At 41.5% G+C, this 27,669-nt stretch overlaps 2 protein-coding genes across 2 annotated transcripts in view; both read right to left on the reverse strand.

The window, feature by feature from the left end:
• The window catches only part of F5 (coagulation factor V), a 41,535-nt gene extending 36,214 nt beyond the window's left edge, over positions 1 to 5,321 (reverse strand). Inside the window, exons 1-2 of the mRNA XM_083735823.1 lie at positions 4,910 to 5,321; positions 1,794 to 1,885 (exon numbers count right to left, since the gene is read on the reverse strand). Coding sequence (XP_083591949.1) covers positions 1,794 to 1,885; positions 4,910 to 5,082 — 265 coding nt within the window. The 5' untranslated portion in view covers positions 5,083 to 5,321. The remainder of the gene's footprint in view (positions 1 to 1,793; positions 1,886 to 4,909) is intronic.
• Positions 5,322 to 8,715: 3,394 nt separating this feature from the next.
• Positions 8,716 to 27,576, reverse strand: ATG3 (autophagy related 3). Its single transcript, XM_083737277.1, has 12 exons — positions 27,373 to 27,576; positions 24,875 to 24,916; positions 21,673 to 21,722; positions 20,692 to 20,762; positions 19,634 to 19,741; positions 19,292 to 19,341; positions 17,616 to 17,694; positions 15,268 to 15,302; positions 14,870 to 15,037; positions 13,497 to 13,624; positions 10,006 to 10,074; positions 8,716 to 8,998 (listed from the first exon to the last, which is right to left on the reverse strand). Exons 1-12 carry the CDS (start codon positions 27,442 to 27,444, stop codon positions 8,917 to 8,919), a joined length of 954 nt encoding a protein of 317 aa, XP_083593403.1. The 5' UTR covers positions 27,445 to 27,576; the 3' UTR covers positions 8,716 to 8,916.
• Positions 27,577 to 27,669: the final 93 nt, after the last annotated feature.

Raw genomic sequence — 27,669 nt, forward strand, 5'->3', positions numbered from 1 at the left:
ATTATGGTGAGGGATGATCTGAAGAGTTCATGTTCTAATGAATATGCCCAGGCAGGGGGCTGAGCCTTCCAGTGCAATTATCCCCACCTCACCCTACCAAAACATTGAAGGAATGCCTGAAAAATCTAGTCACTTAAAAACAAGGAAAATCGCATACGAAACAGAGGTACAAGCAACTAACAATATTAGACCACTCCATCAGTGTGGTAGGAAGCTTTGTATTTGGGCTGCATACACATTACTGACTTGACACACAGCTGGGTTGTTTTTTCCCCCTCAATTTAGATTGAGACTGGGGGGCGAGGAGCATCAAAACACAGTATTTCATAAGAAATGATAGAATGGATACAGGAAAGATTGATTCTGACTAATGCTGTGTGTACACCGCTTCCCACACCAATTCGTTCTGGAGGTCCGTTCTTAACCTGAAACTGTTCTTAACCTGAGGTACCACTCTAGCTAATGGAGCCTCCTGCTGCCGCTGCGCCGCCAGAACACGATTTCTGTTCTCATCCTGAAGCAAAGTTCTTAACCCAAGGTACTATTTCTGGGTTAGCGAAGTCTGTAACCTGAAGCGTCTGTAGCCTGAGGTACCACTGTACTTATTTATCATTAAAATTTGTAGAAGACTTTGTGTGTCATGCAGGAAATTCTGGAACAATGTGGAAGTGAAAGAAGGAAGCCACAACTCAGTCTTTGTGGCAACGTGCAAAATAACATTGAAAGGAACAACAACTAGGCATCCTTTGTATATTTTGAGTCAGCGATACAACACTAGTTACTGAAATGATTAGTCACTTTCTAGTTAACTGTTCTGCACAAGTGCATTTTTGGTATCTGGGGTCATTAATGGGACAATGGAAACTATCTAATTATCAGTGCAAAGGAGAAGAACAAAATAATTTGGAAAAAATGACTACTGACCGTCTCCTGGCCATGCTCCTTCTCACTGCTGTTGCTACCTGTTCACCTGCCTTCTGCAAGCAGGTGGCCAGGGATATGAAAGAGCAGCAGGATCCACCTACCTCTACCTCTAAAACTTAGAAATAGAATGTGGAGTATTTTCAGGCTGAGGGCCACATTCCTCATGGACAAGCTTCCAGGGGCCGTATGACAGTATTAGGTGTGGCCAGGGGCAAAAGGTGGGCAGGGTCATAGCAGATGTGACTCATGCCTTGAACACTAGGCTACATTCCAGCCAGGCAAAAGTCAGAAGTTTCCATAATATGCCCCCCTGCCCTTCTCTCTATCCAGCTAAGTAAGAAGCAGCTGAGTCAGGCAGAGTAGACCCATAGGAAGGAAGAGGAGAGGCAGCAAAGCCGGGTGGGAGGCTGTTTCTCTAGGTTTTGTGTTATTCATTTTGGGGCTACTCTTTTATTTTATTTTTTAACCTCCCCATTTGTCCCAGATCAGTGTGCCAACTCCAGGGCAGATGTACTCTCCCCACCCATGCTGTTTTGGGGCCATGTCTAGGGAATAAGAGGACTTTGGCTTCTAAACATCCCTTGACCCACCCCACCACCAGAGTACCAGTGGCAGAGTGGCAAGGATAGTAGTGGTTTCTCTGCAAATAGGATGTCCCACCTCTGTCTGCAGACCTGCCTTACTGCAGGCCGAGGGGGGAAATCTACTTTATCCTCTAACCTCAGGAACATCCATTGGATTGTGACCTAAATGGGTAAATAAACTTGTAGTGGTTTAAAATGTTTTTAATTTGGATTCGTGACAGCAGAGAGATTATACCATGCTGTGAAAATTTCACCAGCAATATCTGAAAATCATGCTGTGCTTACCTGATAGAGCATTTCTTGGTTTTTCTTTTTTGAAATCTGCTTCATACTCGCTGTAGATAATCTTCTTAAATAGATGATCTGATTTTGGTAATCTGAAATAGAAGAGTCTTAAAACTATCACAGGAAATAGCTTCCGTGTGGTAGATACGTATAAGAACTCTATGCGGTAAAATACATTATGCAAGTTAAGCACAGTTGCAGAAATCAACATGTGTACCAAACACATTTTGTGTACTCAGCAGAGCCACCTGCTGAAACAAAGACAGGAAACAGGGCCTTTTCTGTAAAGGCACCCCATCTCTTGAAATTTTTCTCCCAAAAAGTATGCCTGGCACCATTCTCATTTTCTTTTTGGCACCACGTGAGCACTTTTTTCTTCTTCCTCTGGTCTTTTAAAAATGTGTGAAGAGGTTTTACATGGGCATTTTACACTACATTTAAAAAAAAATGTGGTTTTCAGTAATATACATTTCAATAACTTTACAGTCATTTTAACATTACAAAACTCGACTTCCTTCTTCCTCTTTCTGTGGTTCCTTAAATTTATAATTATCATTTGCTGTATATTCTAAATTAACTTAACTTATTCTTTTATTCATCTACTTTAATTATTTACTCTTATGGAACTGCAGGTTATTACAATAAACCTGCCAATGTCCATATCTGTTTACAATTTATTTGTACATATTCAATAAACCATTTCCATTTTTTATAAAAAGTTTGTCTTCTTGATTTCTTATTTTTCTGGTAAGTTTCGCCATTTCTGCATAGTCCATGAGATTTTGTATTAAATCTTCCTTCTTCAGGACTTCTTCTTTCCTTTTTTGGGCAAATAACTTTCTTGCCACTATAGTCGTATACATGAATAAGTTTCTATACTGTTTTGGTAGTTCTACCCCTATAATTCCCAGAAGGAAACTTCTGGGGGTTTTTTTAATTTTAACGAATGTTATTATAAACATTGTTTTCAATTCATTATATATCATTTCCCAGTAACCTTTAACCTTACTGCAGGACCACCACGTATGATAGAAAGTACCTTCTTTCTCTTTGCTTTTCCAACACTTATTTATTTTTTATACATTTTTGCCAGTTTACTTGGTGTTAGATACCATCCATATAACATTTTCATACAGTTTTCTCTTAAACCACAGCATGCCGTAATTTTAATACAGTCATACCTCAGGTTATGAACGCTGCGGGTTGTGCATTTTCGGGTTGCGGACTGCACCAAACCCGGAAGTACCAGAACAGGTTACTTCCGGGTTTCAGCACATGCGTGCAAAATGACATCACATGCATGCGCCGAAGCGCATCACGCGCGTGCACAGACACAGTGTTTCAGGCTGCGAACGCTGCGGGTTGCGAACATGCCTCCCGCACAGATCACGTTCGCAACCCGAGGTATGACTGTATCTGTATTCCATAATCATTCCCATGCTTCCATAACTATATTATATATAAGGTTATTTTTTAGAATTTACTATATCCTAATCTATTCCAACTCTGTGTTAGGGCCAGCTTGAATGGAATAAGCCTCAGAGATGTTCACAAAAGCAAGAATGCGTGGAGGATGAGACCCCTCAAATTCCTGAGCCTTTATAAAAAGCTGCCACAACACACTCAGATTTAACATTGCTCTGTTTCGAAAGAAAAGCTGAGATTTTTTAAGAAGACAGAACATGCAGACAGCCCCACTGGACCAGGCCAGCAACCCATCTAGTCCTGTTCTCACAGTGGCCAATGGCAGAACCTGCCTCACAGATTCAACACTATTGAGTGCATTTTTTCAACTAGTCATTCAAGAGTGAGCCCAGAATGTGTGGGAGTTCCATAGGTGCATCTGAGTGTGTATGACATTCTAGCTCAGGACATTAGTCCAAAAGGCAAGTTACAAAGGTAAGTGACTGATCTGTGGGTTTACCCAACAAGACAAAGATTTGGGAATGTGAGGCTGCAAATATTTTTAAGGAGGCTATGGGCCTATCCAAGGTGGGGCAGAGGCGGCAGCTGCCCACCCTACATCAAGTAAAGCAATAGAAATACTTAACTAACAGACCAATCACATCAGTTCTGACCCCCCCATAAAAGTCCTGCCCCCTACCAAGTCCTGCATCCCCTTAACAAAAATCCTGGATACACCCAGGAAGGAAGCCAGGACAAAAAATAAAAATAAAAATCTCCACCTGCCTAAGAAGCTAGCAGAGCATCATTCCTTATTCTCAAGGTATGGGAATGTCTTGTGAGATTTTTACGTAAAAAGTTAAAAGGTGCGCTTGAGGCTCTCTCTTTCCTTTTGTTGGCATATAAGCGTGGACAAGTGATCAAATGGACCTTCTCACCAGCACAGGTTTATATTTGCATTGCAAACCAGTCTAAGGCTGAAATTAGATAGGACAGCAGACGCGATGGCCTGCACATCTCCTCTCTTTCTCCCTGTTTAATAGGTAGTACTGTATTTCCAATATGGCACACAGAAATAATGAAAATACACAGTCAAAACCATAAAGCTACTTAAAAACAAACAAGAAAATACATCACAAAGTCGAAGAAGAACAGCTGCATGTCTGAATTTTCTCTTGCTTGCATGGAAACAACTTCCTTGCACTTAACAAACTAGTATATCAGAGAGAAAGAAGCCTCATGTGAGCAAATTTCATTATTCTAAGTGGTAAAAAGTGAATAAGCAGCAAAATGCTGTAAGCCAACAATAGATAGATAAAAATAATAATGAGTAACACTAGCAGAAAAGTTACAGATAGGTAGACGTGTTGGTCTGCCATAGTCAAAACAAAAAAAATTCCTTCCAGTAGCACCTTAAAGACCAACTAAGTCTTTAAGGTGTGTATCTGAAGAAGTGTGCATGCACACGAAAGCTCATACCAAGAACTGACTTAGTTGGTCTTTAAGGTGCTACTGGAAGGATTTTTTTTTTGTTTTGAGTAGCAGAAAATCTATCAAAAAATCACGGCAGTTTAGAAGTCACACCATTGAAAGCAACTTAAAACTAACATTTATCTTGGTTAACCTCGCAGTCCATTCTTCAGGGGTGGGGAAACCTCACCTTCCCATTACACGCAACTACACCCCCAAATAAGCTACACACATTTAGTTACCTGGACAGGTCTTCTGCCTGGGAACTGTAGCTCCAGTTAGCGACCTGAGCCACTATATAGTGCTCTCGGACCCGAGCTGCTTCTGCATTAGGATTCCCCAGACCTGGCCAGCCTACGCCCAGCAGCATTAAGAGAAGATGTCTGTAGGCAAGGGCCATGGCACCAGTTCCCATTGATGTAGATTTGTTGAAAGACACATGAGGTACAGGCCGTACTTTTAGTGCTGCAGATTGCAACTTCCCCAGGAAAATGCTTTCGCTGTGGCTGGTGTTGCAAGGGATACTCGCATTCGTGACGCCTAGGTCATTGCTCTTTTCCTCCTCCGCCTCTCTCTCTCTCTCATTGCTGAAAGGATTGTAGTTGAGATAAGCAGCTGCTGAATTTGCCTTGTTCTTCCCCTCTTCCTCCTCCACAAGCACCTTCTCCTCCAAGGAACAAATTGCAAGGAAGCAGATTCCACTCCACACAGAGAAGCAGGTGGCTTATTTGTGCTGTTGCCCACTAGGGCAGGAGTATATTGGGGCGGTAGCAAGAGATTCAGGACATGATAGCAGGCTATCCAGTCATGTGGAGAACACCTTGGAAAGCTTTGGCCAATAGTAGCCCAAGGTTGGCCAATTTGGGGAGGAGGGAAGAACACTACTCTATTCTTAAAACTGTGGTCTGAAGGCGAGAACACCATTTCACTACATAAATACTAGTTATTTCATTATTCTGTTTACTGTATTTTTCGCTCTATAAGACGCACTTTTTCCCCTTCAAAAATTAAGGGGAAATGTGTGTGCGTCTTATGAAGCAACTTATACTATTTTGTAGGTGGAATAACACAACTTGAAAACTTGTCTTATCAGCTTGTATTCTGTCAGAACACCAACATCTAGTGCACTAAATGCGGTGATTTAAGACTCCTGCTGACTTGAGACATTGGGAGCCAGACATTGGGAAACTGATATCAGTAGGCCTTACTCCCACGTAACGGTGTGTGTGGCTGTGGTGTTTTATCTAGGCAGCCAGGGCTGCTCCGCATGTCAAGATCTTTTTGCACCAGGTCAGTGAGGACTTGCTTTTTAAAATCCTCCTATATACACAGAACTCCCTGTGTGCCTTTTGGACTGTATCTGTAGGTCTCCCACTCTGTTTCAAATAACGGGTCAAATAAGTGTTGCTTACTTTTTATAATACATGGAAGATGGATATTCCTCTGGCAGTTCTGGACTCTCCTTCCTTGGAGGTTTCTAAGCAGAGGTTGGATGGCCATCTGTCATGGATGCTTTAGCCGAGTTCCCTACACTGCAGGGGATTGGACTAGATGACCCTTGGGGTCCCTTCCAATTCTAAGTTTTTTCTGCCTCAACAATATTTTATTATGTTTCTATCATTTTATGTAATTATATTTTGTATAAATTATAAAAAAGGTTGGGAAACACTGATCCAGAGTATCAATTTTTAGAGACCTAAATTCTCAAGTGCTGTTGGAGCTAGCCTGGGCACATATTTGTGACAACAGGACTTTTAGCATTGTAGCCAGAATAAACATTACTAGATGAACCATCTTGTTCTTTTTTGCTCCGAGGTCAGCTTAAAAATGGAAAAGACAGCCATGCAATGCTTTTCTAATGGTGCCCAGAAAATAAGTCCAGACCGTGTATGCAGTGAGCACAGAAGTGTTATTTTATTTCTTCTCCCTAGTTCGCAAACAGAGGGAAGTTAATATTTACCAGCAGCAAACAATCAGGTCCTTTTGGGGGAATGCATGTGGGAGACTGGGACTTGGCAGGTTGCCTCCAGAAGATTCTGAACCGGGGACAGCAAACCAATCACTGCTATCATTTTCTACATCACAGAAAAAGAAGCCATGTTTACCTCTGGGTTTTGCTATCGTTTTATAACTTCTGTATTACAATAATGAGATTAGCGCCATAGGAACCTGTAAAATAGTTGTTTTTTCCTTAAGTGGGAGAGGAAATTAAAACACATGCTGAGATTTAAGAAAGCAGAGTTTTGGAACACAGGCTGTTTCTAGAAAAGGGAAGGGGCACGTGATTTTACCTACTTAATAGTAGTATACTGAACAGAACGATGGTCGTGATCTGCAGATTTCACCCTTACCCCCACGCCATGTCCAGAACACAAAAGAACCTGTCCAAATCTTTGGGTTGTGTTAGATTTCCATTTGACTTGCAAAAGGTTGCATTAAAAAACATGCATTTCCTTTCCCATTGTTATTGCTGTAAAAAAGATTATTAAAATGCTCAAAAACAGATTAGAAGCAGCTTGTAAGCATTTACAGTCTAAAGTGAGCACTATTTAAGATACTTTGGGAAACGAAGTTATCTGAAACATAAGTTGAACAGTGTTATGTTTTTTGCAGCAGAAATTTAATGGATGGAACATGATTTACCGTATTTTTTGCTCTATAAGACGCACCAGACCATAAGACGCACCTAGTTCTTGGAGGAGGAAAAGAAGGAATAAAATATTCTGAATCCCAGAAACCAGAACAGCAAGAGGGATCGCTGTGCAGCGAAAGCAACAATCTCTCTTGCTGTTCTGGCTTCTGGGATAGCTATGCAGCTCTCGCTCCCTTCCATTCCTCCTCCCGCTTCGCTGTGATGCCAGCAAAACAAGAGGTGCTGCGCAGCTCTCGCTCTTGCTGTGCTGGCTTCAGCGATAGCTGCGCAGCCTGCATTCGCTCCATAAGAGGCACACACATTTCCCCCTTTTTTTAGGAGGGAAAAAGTGAGTCTTATAGAGCAAAAAATATGGTAAATCTTAAATTCACAACTCCTATGTAAAAATTTTGACCATGATAGGGAAATGCATTTGCCAACATCCATAGAAGAATAGAATAGGTTCTAACTGAACTATATGTTATTGTTTCCACACTCTATTTTTATGAATCTTATCATTTTTCTTCCATGGTAGAAATGGAGCCAATAAGGTTCTCCCACCATCCCATCAGAAGGTATGCAAAAAGCCATATTATTTTCACTTATTGTGAACATTATTTTGGTTGACGCAAGTTGACTTCTGGGTGGAAGACAGCTGCTTCCTATTCCTTCCAACTGCAACAGCAGCAAGAAGAGGCCAATTTCCTTGAATCCTCCTTGACACTTGACATTTCTGATCTCACTTCCTAGTTAAAAGAACAGGCGGTGTAGAAAGTAGGGAAAAGGTATCTATATCTTTACTGCGTAAGAGGGCATTCATGTACAGGTGACATAAAAAGGGAAGGCAACCATGTCATTAAGGAGATTGGTACAACATAAGCTGAACCTTCTGAAAACAAGGTTTGAGTACTATCTTTGCAGACAGAAATTTAGTATTCCAGATAGAAAAGCACATGCCAGGTATAGTTCTGGATGCAACTTTCACTAGCTGCCCCATGCTTTTCTTCAGTACATTAGCATTAAACTGAAAAAAGTGATGCCACATCTTTTCCTAGTCTTCACACCCAGTTATGCTTTCATTCCCATCTGATGTTCAAAGGAGCATGAGAGGAGTTGGGTTTCCTAGCATCAAATAAGGACCTAGACTAATGTGCACTTGGAAAATCAGATGTGCCTTAGATACATATTAAGATCTACCTAAGCGATTTGGTCAATTTACTCTGAAATGCTACTAGTCAGAAATCACACATTATTTTCCACTTCATGTCTTGCTACAATTTTACTTTAAAAATTTCTCAGAAATTTAATTAAAAACAAACATGAATATTGGTTTGAGCTTTTCTTTTCTTTCTTTTCCCCAGTCTTCGTAAAGAAAAACCCTCTATGTACCCACAGCACAGGAATGGAAAAAAAGTGTTTTATTATTTATTTTTACACATAAATGTCTTTTTTAAAAAGTAAGGCTGGTAGTGGAATTTTATTTTGATGCATAAACTTGATAGAAGTGGTACATTACAGAAATTGTATACCATGGTGGATAAACAAGTCAGTCACAGGTATGGGTTATTCTTTTTAAAAATTAGAATCAATAATTAGCATAAACATTCTTTCCCCTAATTACATCGTAAAGTGCCTCGTGTAGTCATATTCTATTGTCGGAATGACTGCTTGTACAAATTTCAAAAAAATTAGAAGGTACCTGAATATTTAATTAAGGAAAATCAACCCAGCAGTTCCACAAGGAGAAGCAAGTTTTTAACCCCAAAGCAGCCAAGTAAAAGCCACAAGTTTTAACAATTCAACCTTCCTCAATAGTCAAGCACCATTGTACCTCTTTGGAAAGAGATAGATAAGGCTACCAGTCTAGTCTAGTGGAACAGTTTTAATGGCCAGAGCGTGCCTCCCACATGCATAAATACGACTGAACAATGAGTTTTTATTATAGTTATTGCTGCCTGTGCAAACTAGGCCTATTGGGAACAATGGACTTAAGTAATCTGCTGGATCAGATCAAGCATCCATCCAGTGGCCAAACAGGTGTCTATGGGAAGCTTGTATGCAGTACAACGGTACTCTTTCCACTTGTGCTCACCAGTGACGAGTATTCAGAGACATACAGGCTCCAACAATTGTGGTAGAAAGTAGCTATTATGGCTAGTATTAACTGATCAGTTTTATCGCTCATTCTAACTTAGGTGGATATCACCAATAGCACTGCATTAAGGAAAAAATTACATTGGATAGTATCCAACAATGTAGACTTCTGGAGGTGCAACAGAACTTCTCCTGCCTCTCCACACCCTCCCCAAATATGGGTGAACCCCCAGAACAGACTCAGGGGGAACACAGAAGAGAAGGGAGTAGGTAGAGATGTTCCACTGCACAGCCATACGTCCTTGCACTAATAGAACTAATTCCCTGGCCACCACTCGTTTTTAGGCTTAGCCATGTGTGAACCATGGATTAATTATAAGAATCTTTTTGATTCACATCACCTAGTGATAGTCACACCCATTCTTATAAGGCAGTCACTCTGAGTGCCTTAGCACAGCTGAGTGTAGCAGCGCCCCCTGAAACTTGAACATGCGATTGAGGGGAAAGTGGGAGAACACACACACTCTGAAAAACAGACAAGGAATCAGTGCAGAGCCCTTTTCTAAAAAGCAAACACACACATCTATTTTTGGCAGTTGGATAAAAGGATACATATGAACTCCAAGTTCTCCCCCACCTTCTGCCACAGTTTCAATGATTTTCTTCATCACTTCCGCATGTCTGAAAGCAAATGGTGAATATCTTGAAATATACATATATTGCATTATTGTATAATACAGCAAGTTATCTGATTACAGAGTTTGTATGCAAGATAGTTCTTGGCGGCAGAAGCAAGCAATGAGAATTTAAAAATAAAGTTTAAATAGCTACTTCAAGCCATCTCTGGTTACTGCTTGGGCAACAGCAAGGCAAGTCTGCACTAGTATTCACTCTACTCCTATTTTATCATTATTATTAGTAGAACTGGCAGAGATAATGTGGCAGCATGGGAGAACTGCCAACAAGGCTGGTATTAGAAGAGTGACTAGTGGGGTGCCACAGGGTTCTGTCTTGGGCCCGGTCTTATTCAACATCTTTATCAACGACTTGGATGATGGACTCAAGGGCATCCTGATCAAATTTGCAGATGGCACCAAACTGGGAGGGGTGGCTAACACCCCAGAGGACAGGATCACACTTCAAAACGATCTTGACAGATTAGAGAACTGGGCAAAAACAAACAAGATGACTTTTAAGAGGGAGAAATGTAAAGTATTGCACTTGGGCAAAAAAAATGAGAGGCACAAATACAAGATGGGTGACACCTGGCTTGAGAGCAGTACATGTGAAAAGGATCTAGGAGTCTTGGTTGACCACAAACTTGACATGAGCCAACAGTGTGACGCGGCAGCTAAAAAAGCCAATGCAATTCTGGGCTGCATCAATAGGAGTATAGCATCTAGATCAAGGGAAGTAATAGTGCCACTGTATTCTGCTCTGGTCAGACCTCACCTGGAGTACTGTGTCCAGTTCTGGACACCGCAGTTCAAGAAGGACACTGACAAACTGGAACGTGTCCAGAGGAGGGCAACCAAAATGGTCAAAGGCCTGGAAACGATGCCTTATGAGGAACGGCTAAGGGAGCTGGGCATGTTTAGCCTGGAGAAGAGGAGGTTAAGGGGTGATATGATAGCCATGTTCAAATATATAAAAGGATGTCACATAGAGGAGGGAGAAAGGTTGTTTTCTGCTGCTCCAGAGAAGCGGACACAGAGCAATGGATCCAAACTACAAGAAAGAAGATTCCACCTAAACATTAGGAAGAACTTCCTGACAGTAAGAGCTGTTTGACAGTGGAATTTGCTGCCAAGGAGTGTGGTGGAGTCTCCTTCTTTGGAGGTCTTTAAGCAGAGGCTTGACAACCATATGTCAGGAGTGCTCTGATGGTGTTTCCTGCTTGGCAGGGGGTTGGACTCGATGGCCCTTGTGGTCTCTTCCAACTCTATGATTCTATGATTACAACTTCCTCTCAATCCAATGCACACTGAACAGGATCAGGGAGGTTATCAGGGATTGAATGGCTACTGGACACAGCTAATGGATAGGCCTTCTAAAGTAGAGTTAACACATAGGCATCCAAAGCAGACTACCTGGAGGTAGTATAGTATTTAACAGTTGCTTAAAACATTACTCAAACCAGTATTTCTTCCACCATCTATCGCAATCACCCTATTCAAGGACTTCATTTCCAACAGAATCACAACAAGGAAACAGCGGTGCTGCATCAACTACGGTTGCAGCCTTTGCGATGAACCTCATTAAGCACTCAGAACAGTCCCAAGTGGTGAGTATTTTACAGCCAATTCCCAGTAACTCTGTCCCATAACATACCCTCACGCAACTGCTGAAGCTGGAAAAGTAAAAGGAAGACAGTGATGAGAGCAGGACAAGCAGCCCAACACCATCAGAGCCAATAACTATTGGAAGTCTTTTACAAAACAACATGCTGAAAACTTGGGAGGATGCTGATGCTGAACACAACTTTGCATTGTTAATTAACTAATGAAATACTTTAAGAAAGCTAAACAACATGGATGGAAAACTGCTGTTTTTAAACAATTCAGAAAATGAAAATAAAAAAAGGATTCAGCCAACAGCAGAACTCAAGGGACACCAGATTTTACTTCACGTTGCGGAAGTGAAAACTGTGCCAGTCTATGCCAGTAGGATTCATGAGTTCATCGTGAATCCTACTAAGGAAATGATTGCCACATTTTTGAGAACAGATGTTGTGCAGCAGAATGAGCAAAATAAAACTCAGCATAACACAATATTGGGAAACTCTGAGCAAACATTGGTTTCATATTATTCTTGCATTCTTACTGGGCTCCCGTTGCCCATTAACGCCAGTGGCTTGTTATCAGGCTTAATACAATAAGTCTGTTGTACATGACAGACTTGCTATTTTATGTACATTTAATAATAAGGTAGAGGAAAGACCTTCAACTTGGTCAAACACAGACCTTGAAGTGGCCAAAATGGCAAAACAGCTGGACAACAGAGTTTGGCACTACATTTTGACTTCCTTTTCCAGACTTAAGGGGTCCAAACTTCTCAGTATGGGAATATTAACAGCAATATAGCCCCCACTCCTATTTGCTGACAGAAAAGGACTTGAGCTACTTGTGCCCAATAAGAGTTTATTTTTAAAAATCAGTCATGCTGTTATTCACAGAGATTTCCATTCAGCATTGTTCAGTCTCTTTTGCCAGAGATGCTAAACTGTCCATTTGACTACAAGGTCAAAGGGACTTTGCCAGAGTAAGGGCAAAAGTTGTTCACCTGTTCCGGCAGAACTCAGAACTGGACTTTTAAAATGAGTTTTAAAAGTTAGCATGCTCCTGTTATTAAAATGAAGAAGAATCACAAAATCTTCCCACCCTTTTAAACTGCAAAAACAAAATGATGGAAGTAACCAGCCTAAGCAGAACATTTAACTTCAACACCTTAAGCAGGTAACACTGTATTTCAAGAGTTCAACAAGAAGATTAGGGCTTTAGAGTGAAGACAAACGCATGTTCTGTCCATACGGCAATGTGTGACGTTTTGTGTAAACAGAAAGCCTGAAAAGATTTTTTTTTAAAAAAATAAAACAAAGAAACCCAAGTAACAGAGCCTGAGATTGCAGCTTGAAGTATGACAACTGTTCTCATTTCCAGGACGATTGTCTGACACCTTCTGGAGAGTTTGAAAAGTGGAAATAAACCAGAAAATTTACTTTTAGTTGGCAAGACCCCCAGCAGTCTGATTTCACAGTGGCCATCAAAGTCCAATGGGCAAAATCCAACAGCATCCACCCACTAGCAGGACACAACTGGCAGAACAGATTTCCTGTCTCCATGCAGCTCCCTAAAACACCCAAGATCTACTCCATTTGCACGAGTGGAAGTCCGCTCAAATGACACTGTGCACTATGTAACAGACCCAATAAATTAGAATGAGAGCAGTTTGAACTGAATGCTGGGGAAAAGGGTTTCAGAGTTTAAGACCAATAAAGAATACAAAGATGCTAAAAAGTGGCCAGAATACAAAACACATTTCATCCACCAAAACCTTTTTCATGAATATTTTCATATGCTGTTAGAATGCAGACTGAAGTATACCTGCACGGATGAACTGAACACATTGGAGGTGGAGGAAGATGGGGATGGTTTTCAATTGTCACAGTCTTTTTGACATGGTCTTGACTAATATCTTCATACATATAGTCTACAGTTAATGGCTGTCGTTGCTAGAGAGACAGAGAGAGAGAGAGAGACAGAGAAGTAAGGACAAATTGCATAGATTCCTTCTCTGTAATTAAACAAAGAATTTCAGTCAAGCAAATAGTGTTTTATTCTGGATTGTTTTATTTGATGTTTTAGTGTGCTCTGGTTATCTCCCGTTTGGACTACTCTGCGTGGGGCTTCCTTTGAAGGTGACTCAGAAACTATAACTAATCCAGAATGGCTGAGGGAGCCGGTGTACAGCTTCCGGGTCATGTGGCCAGCATGACTAAGCCACTTCTGGCGAACCAGAGCAGTACACGGAAACGCCGTTTACCTTCCCGCCGGAGCGGTACCTATTTATCTACTTGCACTTTGACGTGCTTTTGAACCACTAGGTTGGCAGGAGCTGGGACCGAGCAACGGGAGCTCACCCCGTCATGGGGATTCGAACCGCCAAACTTCTGATCGGCAAGTCCTAGGCTCTGTGGCCCACAGCACCATCCGCATGCCTTTATAGGAAGCCCTGTATAAGGAAGTTTTAATGTTTAGTGTTTTATTATCTTTTTATATCTGCTGGAAACCATCCAGAGTGGCAGGGGCAATCAAGTCAGATAGGCGAGTAGAAATAATAAAATTTTTATCATTATCATTAACAACTACCTGACATTCAGAAGACATCTTAAGGCAGCCCTGTTCAGGGAAGTTTTTAACGTGTGATATTTTACTGTATTTTTGGTATTTATGGAAACCGCCCAGAGTGGCTGGGGAGGCCCAGCCAGATGGGCGGGGTATAAATAATAAATAATAAATAATAAATAATAATTATTAGATTTCCCCCCACCATAAAAGGTAAAGCAGTATAAAAATGAAATTAATAACAACAACATAAAACAGAACTTGCTTTGCAAGCCTCATACAGTAAGCCTGCAACTTAGGTGGGGGTTACATTCTGTGGATTGTGCCTACAGCCAAAATCACGTATAGTCAAAGCCCACTGGAACTGCAAAAATAAAAAATGTGTATTTGGTCAACAGGGAGCTGAGTGCAAGAAACAAGTTCCATTATTTTCTTGCTGACTTCCAGTGTGCACCACAAAAAGTAAGCTTCATGCAAGAGCGACACCAAAGAAAGCTTGTTTACATTTGTTCGCAGAAGGCTGCATGATCTTTGACACAGTATGTCTGAGGCCCCTTACCATAACCTATTACCAATTTTATTGCACTACTGAGCTCTGAACAGATTCAAATAAGGAAAAAAGAATGTTGTACCTCATCATAACCAAATAACCAGAGCCTTGGTGTTTGGTAGTATTTGTCATATGTGATGTAAAGGTCATACGTCCTGGTCTGTAGGATAGCTTCTTCTTCTCCCCCTCCTCCTCCAACATCAGCTTTTGCCTTAGCAGCTTCCACTATTTTTCTTGTATCCAATGTTGCCTGCTCAAGATTTTAAGAAATAAATTGATAGATTTAAAATGTCTGCTGTTGCCCACTCCCCACCAAATTCAATGACTACAGGCATTAGGTGGTGGTATAAACTCTTTTCATTGAACTGGTGGTTAGTTTTTAATGAAAATATACATGCAGTTTTAAAAGGAATATGCTACTGGACATATGTTGAAGTCAGAAAAGACATTGCTGCTGCCCAATGAACACAGTGCACTTACATCATCTGTCTCCAATAGCCCACTCTCTTCATAATCTGAAAGGATATAAAAAGATCATGTTACCATTTACTGCTTTTGCTAAATATTTATGCATGCCCAGGGTGTTCAAGAAAGATGCAGATTAAGAATGAAGTTATCAAGTTTATAAAAAATACACTTTGCAGTGTATGCTGTAACAAAGAATGCATTCCTCAATATAAACATTAAATTATATTGAGGTGCACATGCTATGTTGTTAACCAGTTGTCACCCCACCCACGGGATAAGCTGCTGTGTTGTTACAGAATGCTCACAAACATTCTGTGTCAAAACAAAAAAAAATTCCTTCCAGTAGCACCTTAAAGACCAACTAAGTTAGTTCTTGGTATGAGCTTTCGTGTGCATGCACACTTCTTCAGATACCTTCTGAAGATACATTCTGTGTGTTAGGGTGGTAGGAAAAAGCAGGCAGGCTGAGGGCTGCGTAGAGTGCCCAAGAGGCAAGCAAAATTAGGATAAAAGAAAAGGAGCAGGGTAGGTTAAGGTAGAGGAGCCCAAGCAAACTACAGAGAGTTGAGAAAAGGAAAAGAAGGGACTGTGTGCTTGAAAAACCACTCATGGTTCAAAGGAGGTTTATGGTATAGCTGCCCCTGTAAATGTATTCTGTGGTGGAATTTTACCATTTTTTCTGTATGAAGAATTATGAATTTTATTATATTTCCTAGCAGTTCACCTACAATTACTTCCTGAATTAGTTTTTATATTTAGGAGCATATACGTTTCTTATGCGTTCCAAAACTTAAAAGGGGCCAATTCTGTCCTCTTGGCATCTTTTTTCCATATTTGTTAATGACCACAGACAAGTGATTAGTAGAGATTAGGTGGAAACCAAATTTGTGTTAGCAGATTTAAACTCAAGGCACTTCACCCTCATCCATGTGCCCCCAAAACCTGCTCCAGAGGGCTCCCCAAATGGCATGGCATGGCATTTCTCTTTCTTAAGACTACAGTGTAATTTGTCATTATTTTAATTTGCCTTGGTATCATCCTTTCTACTAGGTTGGCTTTCTTAGCTTCTTTTCACCTAATCTGTCCCATGGAAGTATTGTGCCCTACTCATCAGAATGCCACTGAGCTGTCAGGCCAGTTGTGTGATTACTGTATAGTAATTTAAGACTACGTCTTTTAAGTTCCTCGTATTGATTCGTTAAGACTACTGGTACAGAAATTTAAAAATAAGAAGGTATGATCAGTCTTTCTTGCACCCCACCTTTCCTCAAGACACTCAGGATGGCTAGTAGAATCATGACTATTTGGATGGAACAACACAAAAATAATCTTGGGCTAGTTTTGTATCACTAGTTTTGTATCACTTACATTCCATCTTACATAACACAACGTAGAAACACAAATTTCTTCCATGTGCTCTCAGCTTCAGTGAGTGACTCCTTGAATATATTACTTTTAAATTTATTGCTTCATGAAGGAAGTGCTTTAACTCTTTCCTGCAAGGGGTTCCAAGAGGCATTTTAACTTCACCACAACCCTGTGATGAAGTAACAGAGCTTCACAACTGTGCAGGTATTTGAATCTGATTTCCTACATTTGAGTCCAATACTCTAGTCCAGGGGTCGGCAACCTAAGGCCCATGGGCCACAAGCGGCCCATGGGGGTCATTTAACCAGCCCACAAGCCGCCCCAGATCCGAGCCACCCGGCGAGTCTCAGTGCGCTGTGCTAAACCGGCAGGGCATGGGGACTCGCTTCCGTGCCACGGGAAATTGCATCTGCACAGATGCCGGAAATCATGTCTGCGTAGGCGCAGGAAATCATGGGTGTGCACGCTCACGCACAATCTGCCCCATGGAGGGATCTCCGCTGAAGTGAGCTGGCCCAGGAGAGGTAAATCTTGCCAACCCCTGCTCCAGTCTTTACACCTCACTGGAAGTGATGAGTAACTCCCAATCAAACCTCTTGCCTCAGAATTAAATCTATACAGATGAATCCCATTAAAAATTCATCTAACTTTCTAAGACCTCCATTAAGAATGTTTCCCCAGTACCTTCTCCTTTCTCAACTGGGTTCCAATGTTTACAAAATTATCATCTTTGGAGTCTCAGTTTGAATTCATTGCTTCTTGTCCACAAGAGCAGCGACCAATTCCACTCCACCTCAAGGGACTGTTTCATGAATTTAAATAACTGCAGTGAAGTTTGCAATGCTATGCAGGAAGGAATCTTCTGCAGAAAGAATTCCGTGCACAAAATGGACTCCAAAGTGCAATGATGGCAACATTATTGCTTTGCTTCTGCTTCATACCTAACAACAACATGATCTAGTGAAGCATTCCTTCAAGTGAGTGGCCATTACCTTCCATATCAGCTGCCTCTCCCTCATCATCATCTTCATCATCACAAGACCCTGAGCGCTCTGGTAACTTTGTATTGTCCTTTGAAGACAAGAAAAAGCAATGTACCGTTTCAGTGTTCCTGACTAGAGCATTCATGCATCAAACTTAAGAGATCACTCAGCAATTCCATGAATGGGGAGACTGAATCACTCTACCAACTTGCAAACTGGCCACTCGCTGTGGTACCAAAACAAGGACCAAAAACGTACCAATAAATGTGTCAATAAAGCTTGTTTCTTGATCAGTATGAAGGTATATGAAAATATTGTACGGCAGTAAAGCCCTGCTCTAAATGAAATCCAATGCAACGAGTTATAGCTAGTTTTTCAATTAAAATTCAAATTGTACAACCCTCTCAAAGCATGCCGTATCATTTTAAAAGTGGTGACCTCACATTCCTATGCTGCATCAGAGACTGCACACCCTGGCTGGGATGAAACTGAAGACAGCAACCACAAAGCATGCAAACTTTACCACTCTTGAATACATTTTCTCTTTTGGGAAAATCAGAAATGTTTTGTGTATGAATGAAGCACTTTTGCCAAGCATAAGCACAACTCAGTCCAGCCATTTGTAGATCAGATGGAACAAGGGTAAACCTACCCATTCCCTCACCTGAGCAGTCTACGTCAAGGATGGGAAACCTGTGGACTTTATTCCCACCAGCCCCAGCTGGTCAGGGATAAGGGCAGTTGCAGGCCAGCAACTTGTGTCCATATGCCTCCTCCATGACATATCCAGAGAGTGACAACATGAGAACAGGCCTTTTCTGTGGTGGCTCCCCGTTTGTGAAATGCCTTCCCCAGGGAGGCTTGCCTGGTGTCTTCATTACATATCTTTTGGTGCCAGGTGAAAACATTCCTCTCCTCTTCTCCCAGGCCAATCTATGGCCTTTTAAACTAAAGGAAGGAGGGAGGGTTTGTCGCTTCTGTCTGTTACTATGCTATGTATGTTTGTGCCCTTCTATTGTAAACCACCCTGTTAGTCTCGGACGAAGGGTGGTATAGAAATTTAATAAATCAATAAAAACACTTGGACAGCCACAGGAGTCCCATCCCTGCTCTAGGTAACCAGCAGTTTGGGGGCTGCAATGTAACCACAAATTAGCTGCTCTCCTATCTAAAGCAGCCGCCAAAACAAAAGGACCAAAATGTGCTTTAAATCTCTGTACTGCTCTGGCTGGCCACCTTCAAATTAGCCAACCTAAATTAACATGGCTCTGCTACCTGTGGGCTTCAAAAACTTTCCTGAATTTGTTTTCAGGAATATGCATGCGTTTACAGAAGAGTGCCTCCCTCAATCCACAAATATGCAGTGGATTTACTGCTGTGGTTCATATTAGGCATCTAACCTACTGTTCCAATCCACTGGACACATAAAAGGGAAAATATTTTTTCTTCGGGGAAAGGAGTTACGCCAACAAGCATACCAAGTTGTTAGGTTTACTTAGTGCTATTTTTCTAGAAAAAGAGGTGCTGGAACTCACCGTGAACACCTCCCTTGTTCTCTTAGAATGAAAATGGTGCCCATTGAGATGTGCCAGAACTGGGTTCCGGCAAGTTCCGGCTGAAAAAAAGCCCTGGGTTCACTTTGTATTACCCATCAGCATATTAGCCACAGATTCACAAGTTAATACCTTGCTCTCCAGTGTGATCTCCTTAATGGATTCTGTCACTCCTGTAATGCCTGTAAAGAGCACAGATATAGTCAGAACTAGGGAGAAACCCGCTAATATTTTGATTCTACAAACAGCTGCTCCCCACCCCAAACCCTGGGTGATGGCAATTGTGACTCATAATTTTCAATGGCTGTTTTTTTAAATGGTTAAGGATTGAGATTCAGTGAGGAAAACTAAAATCTGAAGATGGTCTCCAGGTCTGGACACTTATATGTTCTAGAGCATTATTCAGAGTACACGAGGTTAGAGGCCGCAAGCTGGGCATTTGTAAGTTTAATATACAAGAGAAATATACAATACCTGCATTGTGATATGTGTCCACCCATCCTCCATCCCCATCATCTTCTTCTATAATGGCTTCCAGTTCATCCGAATACTCCATTTGTTTACATCGCTTATAGCATGGCACTACAAAAAAACAGTGAACACTGTTCATTCACAAAATCAGCTGGAGATAAATTCTCCCAGGGTTTTCAGAACTGGAGGTTGATGTATATACTTCACAAATCTCAGCACACGTTTTTGGAGCATGGGTTTGGTCTTAAGTGAAGCTTACTGCTCGGGGGAATCCAAATGTTCCAGGCACAAAACGGACACTAACTTAGCTAGGAGCTAAAATACACTGAAAACATTTAGCAAGCAGTACAGATGTCAATTGAAACTTATATGCACTAAGGGCAAGTGCCTTCCTGAATTTTATTGAAGCATTTGATTCAGCATCACATAGAGGAACTGCTGCTTAAAAGCAGAAGACCTAAGGATCAGCATATGTATTGTAAGGTGGGTAAAGCCCTATTATACTATTTCCTAAGTATGACATAATCATAAAGAACTGGTACAGTATTTGAATGTTCTCTCAGTTTTGCATAAAGTACATGTTTAGCAGCTTCATTCAGTTTTGTTGTTTTGGATCAAGACAGAAGCAGATACTGAAATAATTGTTCAGGCCTCTAGTCTAACCTGCTGCTGTGGCATAAGAACACCTGCCTGCCCTATGTTCCTCACCAATCGAGTCACCCAAGCCAGCCTACCCCCATAGTGGTGCCCTCCTGATGGTCAGGGATGTTGGAGCTGTAGTCCAACACATCTGGACTACATTATGAATTGCATAAAGATGTGTACAGAACAGCACCAAATTACTCATACAAGTAATCCATACCACAAGCACAGTTTGCTTACCCATGTCATGTACATAAAGAAGCTAAGGATCTCAAAAGTTCACATAGCGACTCTCAAGATATAAAACTGTGCACGCCTATCAAAGTTGGTTCAACAGCAAGTATAAAAGTAAAGATACATCTGCAGGGCTGTGGCTGGTGCATATTCAGTCACAATCACAGGACTAGTGCCAAACTTACCATTTCTAGTGACCAAGAACTGTTTGTCTGTTGGGAGATATGCCTTGACCTTTAACTCTTCTCCTGTAGCCCTTTAAAATATGAAGTAAGGCTGTGAAAAGCTGCAGACAATCAGAGACCAATTCTGGTTCTTATACAACAGAATCATGTTTCTGCTAAAGCAGAAACAAAAACACTCTGACCAGTTTCAAAGATTATTTGCCCTGTGGCACAGAAGGGGGGGGGGGGAGCGAGAAGGAAGAAAAGAGAAAACTACCCAAGTAGTTTTCCCCCTTTGGAAGACAGACCTAGTTGTCTAGTGCATGGAATCCCCGTCTGCATTTCCACTTCTGTTAAATGATAAGAGCATTCTCAGAATTGCATTTCTTCTGCTTCCCCTTTTACAACATGCAATGCATCAAGCTTATTGTATCTGTTGCAGGAAGGAGACAAGGGGCTTCTGTGAGCTCAAACCAAAGGAACTGCTCAAAGCCTGTTACAAGTTGTAGACAGATAGGCATTTTTCAATCCTACCATTCTTCTAATCCTAAAAAACACCTTTAAAGTGCGGCTAATGTTTCACTAACTATACATAAAAAACCCTCTTTTGGTATATTAAATATTTGTTTTTGTATCCTGATAAATCTTAAAAGCTAAATTGAAAATGAAGTCAGTACAAGCTCATAAAAAATACAACACATATCTTGAGCAATTTCAAGTGTCCATGTTTTATGTTCAGAAGTCAAAGGAATTCAGAGCAGATACACTCAAGTAATGGTATACAACTGAGAAGTAAGCCACATATGCTCAAGTCCATTCTGCAACACCCTCTCAAAAAAAGTAGGTGGGGTGGAGGGAAGAATTATACAAATTAGGCGTCTTTGTATAGTGTCTCTCTCACACGCAGTGGGAAATACGTGCACATTCACAATCACCAGACAGTGAATGTGCTACCCATCCCTATGTATTCTTTTGAGCTGGTTTCTGTAGAATCTTACTTACCATTGCCAAGTAGGACAGTGGTGAACTAAATGGTCTCCTGCTGCCACAAACTGCCAAACACAAAACAGAAGAAGGCTGAAAAATATCTGATATATACAGAGTTTCACCAGCCTCAGTAGCCTTAACATCGTGACTTATAGCTGTACAGAGTAAGTGTGAGATCAAATCCTACTGATACCAGCTCAGTAATTTGTCTTTCCCAATTCAGAGACAATTGCTCCTTGAACAATTTCTGCAGATGCATATACAAGAAAATATTTTGTCTGAATGGGACCGTCACGCAATTAACTTGCAAACTGGAATGGGATTCCTGGATAGATTGCTAATGGGATGATCCACAAGCCAAGTGCAACAGCTGGCATTTACACACTAAATATTTTAAAGGCATATAGCCACAAGACATGCTCCAAAAATATAGTGATGAAAGCCAAAAAGAACCATGCACTAAATAATCACCATCACAAATAGTCACATCTAAGCAAGGTTCTTTCTTCTCTCTCTAGAGACAGAATGACAGAAAAACCATCTTTAATATATTAAATATTTATTGCAGTGTCAACTTCTTGGGACAGTGAGCAACAGCCACTTATATCCGCACTAAATAAACAACTACTAGGAAAATCTAGTGGACTGTCAGAACAGAGAAGTAGAAATGCTTAGCTAACCACAATAGTTAACTGATCCATCTCCAAACAAGTCTTCAGGTTGTATCTCAAGTAGTGCAGGACTTTCCCTTCCCTTCCTCCCCTACATGCTCCCCGAATCTCTTTTGGGGAATCATTCAACACTTTGGAGCAGATTTTGAGGGTGTGTGGATGGCAGTGGAGTGGGAAGTTCCACTGCACAAGCAGAAGTCTGCTGTGCTAACAGAACAGCAGCACTCAATATAACCCTATATCTTTACATCTTGCTGAAATAACAAGATGGGGAGGGGAGAATTTTGTTACTGTTAGGATGTGTTTTCTGTTATGCACACTGTGTGTAAAGTTCAAAGCAGCAAAGGTCCAGTCTAAAAATCAGGCAAGCAGAGGGAGCTAAATTATTATATTGATACAAGTTTGCTGGTTAGCCCAGCATGGAAAGTGGCTTCATATAATAACTTCAGTGGCTTCATATAATAACTTGAAGACAGATTAAAAAGAACCGATAAGCACTGCCATCAAAGATTAAATTATTATCAGTGAATCCCTCTGCAGTAAAAATCTGCCACTCCATCAACATTTAGGAATTAAGGTCAAAAAATCTAGCCTTAATTGCTAGCATTCAATTTTTAGAAGTTTTTTTTTTTTGCTGAACAAGTTTCTATTTCGGGTGGCAGAAAAAGGTTTGCAAGCTCTCCCATAAGCTTCAGGTACTGGTGTTCCTTTGATAAGAATTGTAATACTGTAGAAACAAATATTATGCCAAAACTGGACGAATCAGTTTCCTTTTTAAAAAGGGGAAAGAAAACAGGGAAGACCTCTTACGTTCAGTACAAACTTCTGTATTCCTGCTATTTGTAACATCATTGGAAATGTTCTAGATCACAGTCATGAGCAATTACTTTCTTCTGCATTTGCAACTGACCATGCTATAGTAAAAAACATGAGTTCTGCCTCATCCATTTTGTGGTATGTGAAGGCAGGGGCCAAAAACAGACACGTGAATCTTGGGCATGCCTATTTTCTTTCTATAAAAATTCTTAACCATGCCTCTTGTGTCTTCTCCTTCTTTCACATGCTACACAAGTCTTACACACTTACTTTGCAAGCACTTTTCAAATGAGTAAAGGTAAAATATTAGACCTAGATCGGGCAATCTGAAGCCTTGTTTGATATTTCACTTCTGGGCCCAATTTAAGATGCTGATATTGACCTTTAAAGCTGTAAACTGTTTGAGACCAGATTACAGTGATGCCTTGGTTCTCGAATTTAATCCGTTCCGGGAGTCCGTTCAACTCCCGAAACGGTTCAGAGACCAAGACACGGCTTCCGATTGGCTGCAGGAGCTTCCTGCACTCAATCAGAAGCTGCGTCGGATGTTCCGCTTCTGAAAAACGTTTGCAAACCGGAATACTCACTTCCGGGTTTGCGGCGTCCGGGAGCCGATTTGTTCGGAAGCCAAGCCGTTCAACTACCAAGGTACCACTGTACTTGGAAGTACTGTTTGCCATAAGATCAGATACAAATACTTATTTGCAGGGCCCCCATTAAAAATATATTAGATTGGTGGGTACAATAGACAGAGCCTTTTCAGATCCCACATCTTAGAACTCCCTCCTAAGAAGTTACATTTTGTTCCTTACCCATTTGCTTTTAGACAACTCTGATAGACCTTTTAATCTCAATCTGTCTTTAAGTAAAATGGTGTGTGGAATAGATTTTCAATGGTAAAGCTGTTTTGTGATAGTAATAGTTTGGGATCTCTTTATACTGCTGATTTTAGTTTAATTTTTGAAGCTACTGGAATTAAAGTGTTTTTAGGATCTTGATTGTAAGCTGCTTGTGAAAATGTTTGGTTTCAAAAGCAGCATATAAATCTTTAAATAAAATAACAGCATGACCCAAATTGCAAGGTACATGCAGGTATTTAGACACAGTCCACAGCTACACTAGTGAGGGGGACACAATGTCCCTCATTTACAAGGAAAGCTGCACAGACAAGAGCACCAATATACTGAGAAAACTCTAGAAAATAGTAGAATAACGCCAAGGAAAATATTGATTGAAATAGAGGCTAAACAAGTACTTGAAAATATTATTGTGTTTGCTGTTGCAGACCTCCCAGGAAGAGGAAGCAGTTACAAATTTTGTAATATTTCCACATTTCCTCTTAAAATCATTTTTGAACAGCTGATGCACTAATTTAAGAAGTGTACAAATCTCAGCTTTTTGCTTGTAGCATCCCTCAAAGCAGCTTACAAATACCATCCATTTTAGAATAGCTAGAAAAGGGATCCGTTTTGCAGCCCAATCCAATGCATTTTTACAGAGGAAAACCCAGCTGTGTGCACATACAATTTCAGTTGTAGTGGGTGCAGAGATCTGGTTGGTATGTTCACAATTGTGAATGACTTTTCCAAGAAAATATGGACTAAATGCTGGCATTTTGTCACAATTGTAGTCTGCATTAAGAGGAACTAGAAAACTCTGCAACAGGAACTTCTTGTTTTACTACTTTCAAAAAGTTACTTTGAAAAAAAAGCCGACAAGTGTATACATACCTCTTCGGGAGTGATAACTCCAGTTTCTTTAAACTTTGATTCCTACAGTCAAAATAGAGAAGAAAAATAAAAAGATGACTTTTTAGATTTGAAAGTAAAGGTCTCAGGATAAAGACAAACTATACTGCCAGGCAAGTCAATAGTACTAAGCTTCTAATCTACCTCATAAAATGATGATAGTGTTAGATATCCTTGTGTATACTACCCTGAGATCTTTGAAGGCAGGACATAATGGGCAGTATTCAACTAAACACCAACTTTAAGCTATACAATGTAACTTCCCCATCCTCGCCTCTCTTCCTCCCGGGTGCCCTCCATGCACCCCCGAAATCTGTCCTAGAGTTCCCCCAGCCTCTGGAGCAGATTTAGGGGGCTCATGGGGAGTGAGGAGGGAGTGGTACATTGCACAGCTAAAAGTCACTGCACTAGGATAACTGTTTAATTGAATACTGCCCCAAATTAACAAAACATACACTGACAGGTTTTGCAGTCTGGTTGGGAAACATGCCCAGAATTGGGGTGGGATGGGGAAAATCAAAGATTGCTGTAGAATGAGAAATTCACTAAAAACTTTGCTCTGCTATATAACTACAAACTTTGACCAGGGTCATTTCTTATACCACTTGCTTTCCATTCAAATTTTAAATCCCTCGATCATCTGCAGCAAGCATAAAATTTGGCCCATATTTAAGAATACAATCAGGAAGCACACAAATACAAAATTTTGGGATTCTTCTATCTTCATTTTTAGGACATCCTAAAGATGAAGCCACAGAACCTTTAGATGAGCAAAAAAGGATGGATTCTGTAATACGTAGCTCAAGGGTGCCAGAGTTATTTCCATTTCTGCTCATGAAGACAAATTTTGAACATCACAAAACTGGCCCCCAACACGGCTACAAATGTTACAAAAAAAAGTTCCCATTGGTGCCAAGAGTCTTTACTGCCATTGAGGAAGGGTGTCCATTTTGGGAGCAGAGTCACAGCAAAGAAGGGAAGGGATAAATTCCATTCTCCATCTGCTGTGCTTCCAATAACAGTAGTGTGAGCATCTATGATTAAGTAAAGAATACAGTGGTACCTTGGGATGTGAACAGGATCCATTCTGGAGCCCCATTAGCATCCTGAAGCAAACGCAACCTGCATCCGCGGGTCGCCGCTTCCGTGCATGCGCATGACATCATTTTGACCGTCTGCACATGCGTGTGCAGCGAAACCTGAAAGTAACGCGCTACATTACTTCTGGGTTGCCACGGAGCGCAGCCCAAAAATACTTAACTTGAAGCACATTTATCCCAAGGTATGACTGTAAACAGAAGCATAGCTGCTTGTAATGCATTCAATGTAACATGCAGTTTGACCTTTACATACTTTCAGCTTCTAATTTGCTTGGTTCTGCATTATCACAAACTCCCATCTGTCATCTGTTTAAACAAGAACTGTTAAGCAATGACAATCATTTGGAGAGCTGCAGGGACTGAGTCCTCATCTGCTTTTAAAAATGCCAACTATGGGCAGAGCCATTCATAAAACTTACAACTTCTAGGCTCCAGATACACACACCACCTGGATTTTTTTCCATTCTTTCTCCGGCTCCTGAATAAATTATGCTTATTCTACTGTTCTCTCCAAGGACAGTGTCTCTTCTAAACGAGACAGAAATATCCTTCCTTCTCTGTGCATCAATGCAACACAGCAGCACCACTTATCCAAAGAAGCTGTCATATAGTGTTCTGTAAGAGCAGGGGAACATCCATTCTTTATGGCTCTGGAGTGCATTTATTCCTCAGAAACCTGAAGCAGTAACGAAAGACCTTTGTACTGAGCAAACATATTTAAGTTTGCGCTGCACCAGTTCTTTTGCAGGATACCTGTTCACAGACCAGCGAAACACATCAAAACACATAACCCGTTACCCATTGCAAAATATCCCACCACCAGCACAGCAAATGTGCATTGTAAGCACACTATTACCACATGACATACAGAACAAGGCCTTCAGAGAGCAGGACAGGCCACCTTTGACAGCTCCTGGGGGGAAAACGTACAACCTGCCCGGTTTTATGGGTCACACGGGGCCATTCCTCCTAAGAGGGGGATATAACAGAGGAGGGTTCCACTGTAGCCATTTTCCAGGGAGAGCAAAAAAACAACAACAAAAAACAGTGGTGAGGAGAAACAGAAAAGGGTGCCTTGGCACTGCCGATTTGCTGTCGGCGTTTTGGCACAAAGCTTTCACGGGCTCCTTCTGGTCCACAACAAGGTAAAATTAAAAATATACATAAAACGCGCGAGTCTTCAGGATTGCACAAGGCTCTTGGTTGCCTATTTGAGGGCTGCTTCTGGGTTTCTCACCGACAGAAATGCTATTTTGGCGAGGGTGGGCGGAGAAAAAGCGTGCCCCCCCATGGGAACGACATGACAACGGGGACCCCCCCGCCCTTCCCTCCGGCTGCTGCCCCGCGCACTCCAATCCGTGGCTGAGGGAGGGGCCTCACCTTCAGCACCGGAGTCAGGTACTCGGCCACCTCCAGCGCCTTCCCCTTCACCGTGTTAATGACGTTCTGCATCCTGCCGGTGCTGCGGGCGGGGCCAGGTGGGCGCCTCTCGCCGCCGCCGGCCACCGAACCGCAAAGCCAGCCCAACTGCTCGCCCCGCTTCCTGCCTCCCTTCCGGGCGATCGCCGCCACCCAGGACTCCGCCCCCTCCCCCCGGTGCCTCCAATGAGGGTCGGAGGAGGGAGTCACGTGAGGGGGGACCCTGGACACGGGATTCGCTCAATACACTCCCTCCTG

The sequence above is a fragment of the Podarcis gaigeae genome, assembly GCF_964106915.1.
Source record: "Podarcis gaigeae genome assembly, chromosome: 4".
Lineage (NCBI taxonomy): Eukaryota > Metazoa > Chordata > Lepidosauria > Squamata > Lacertidae > Podarcis > Podarcis gaigeae.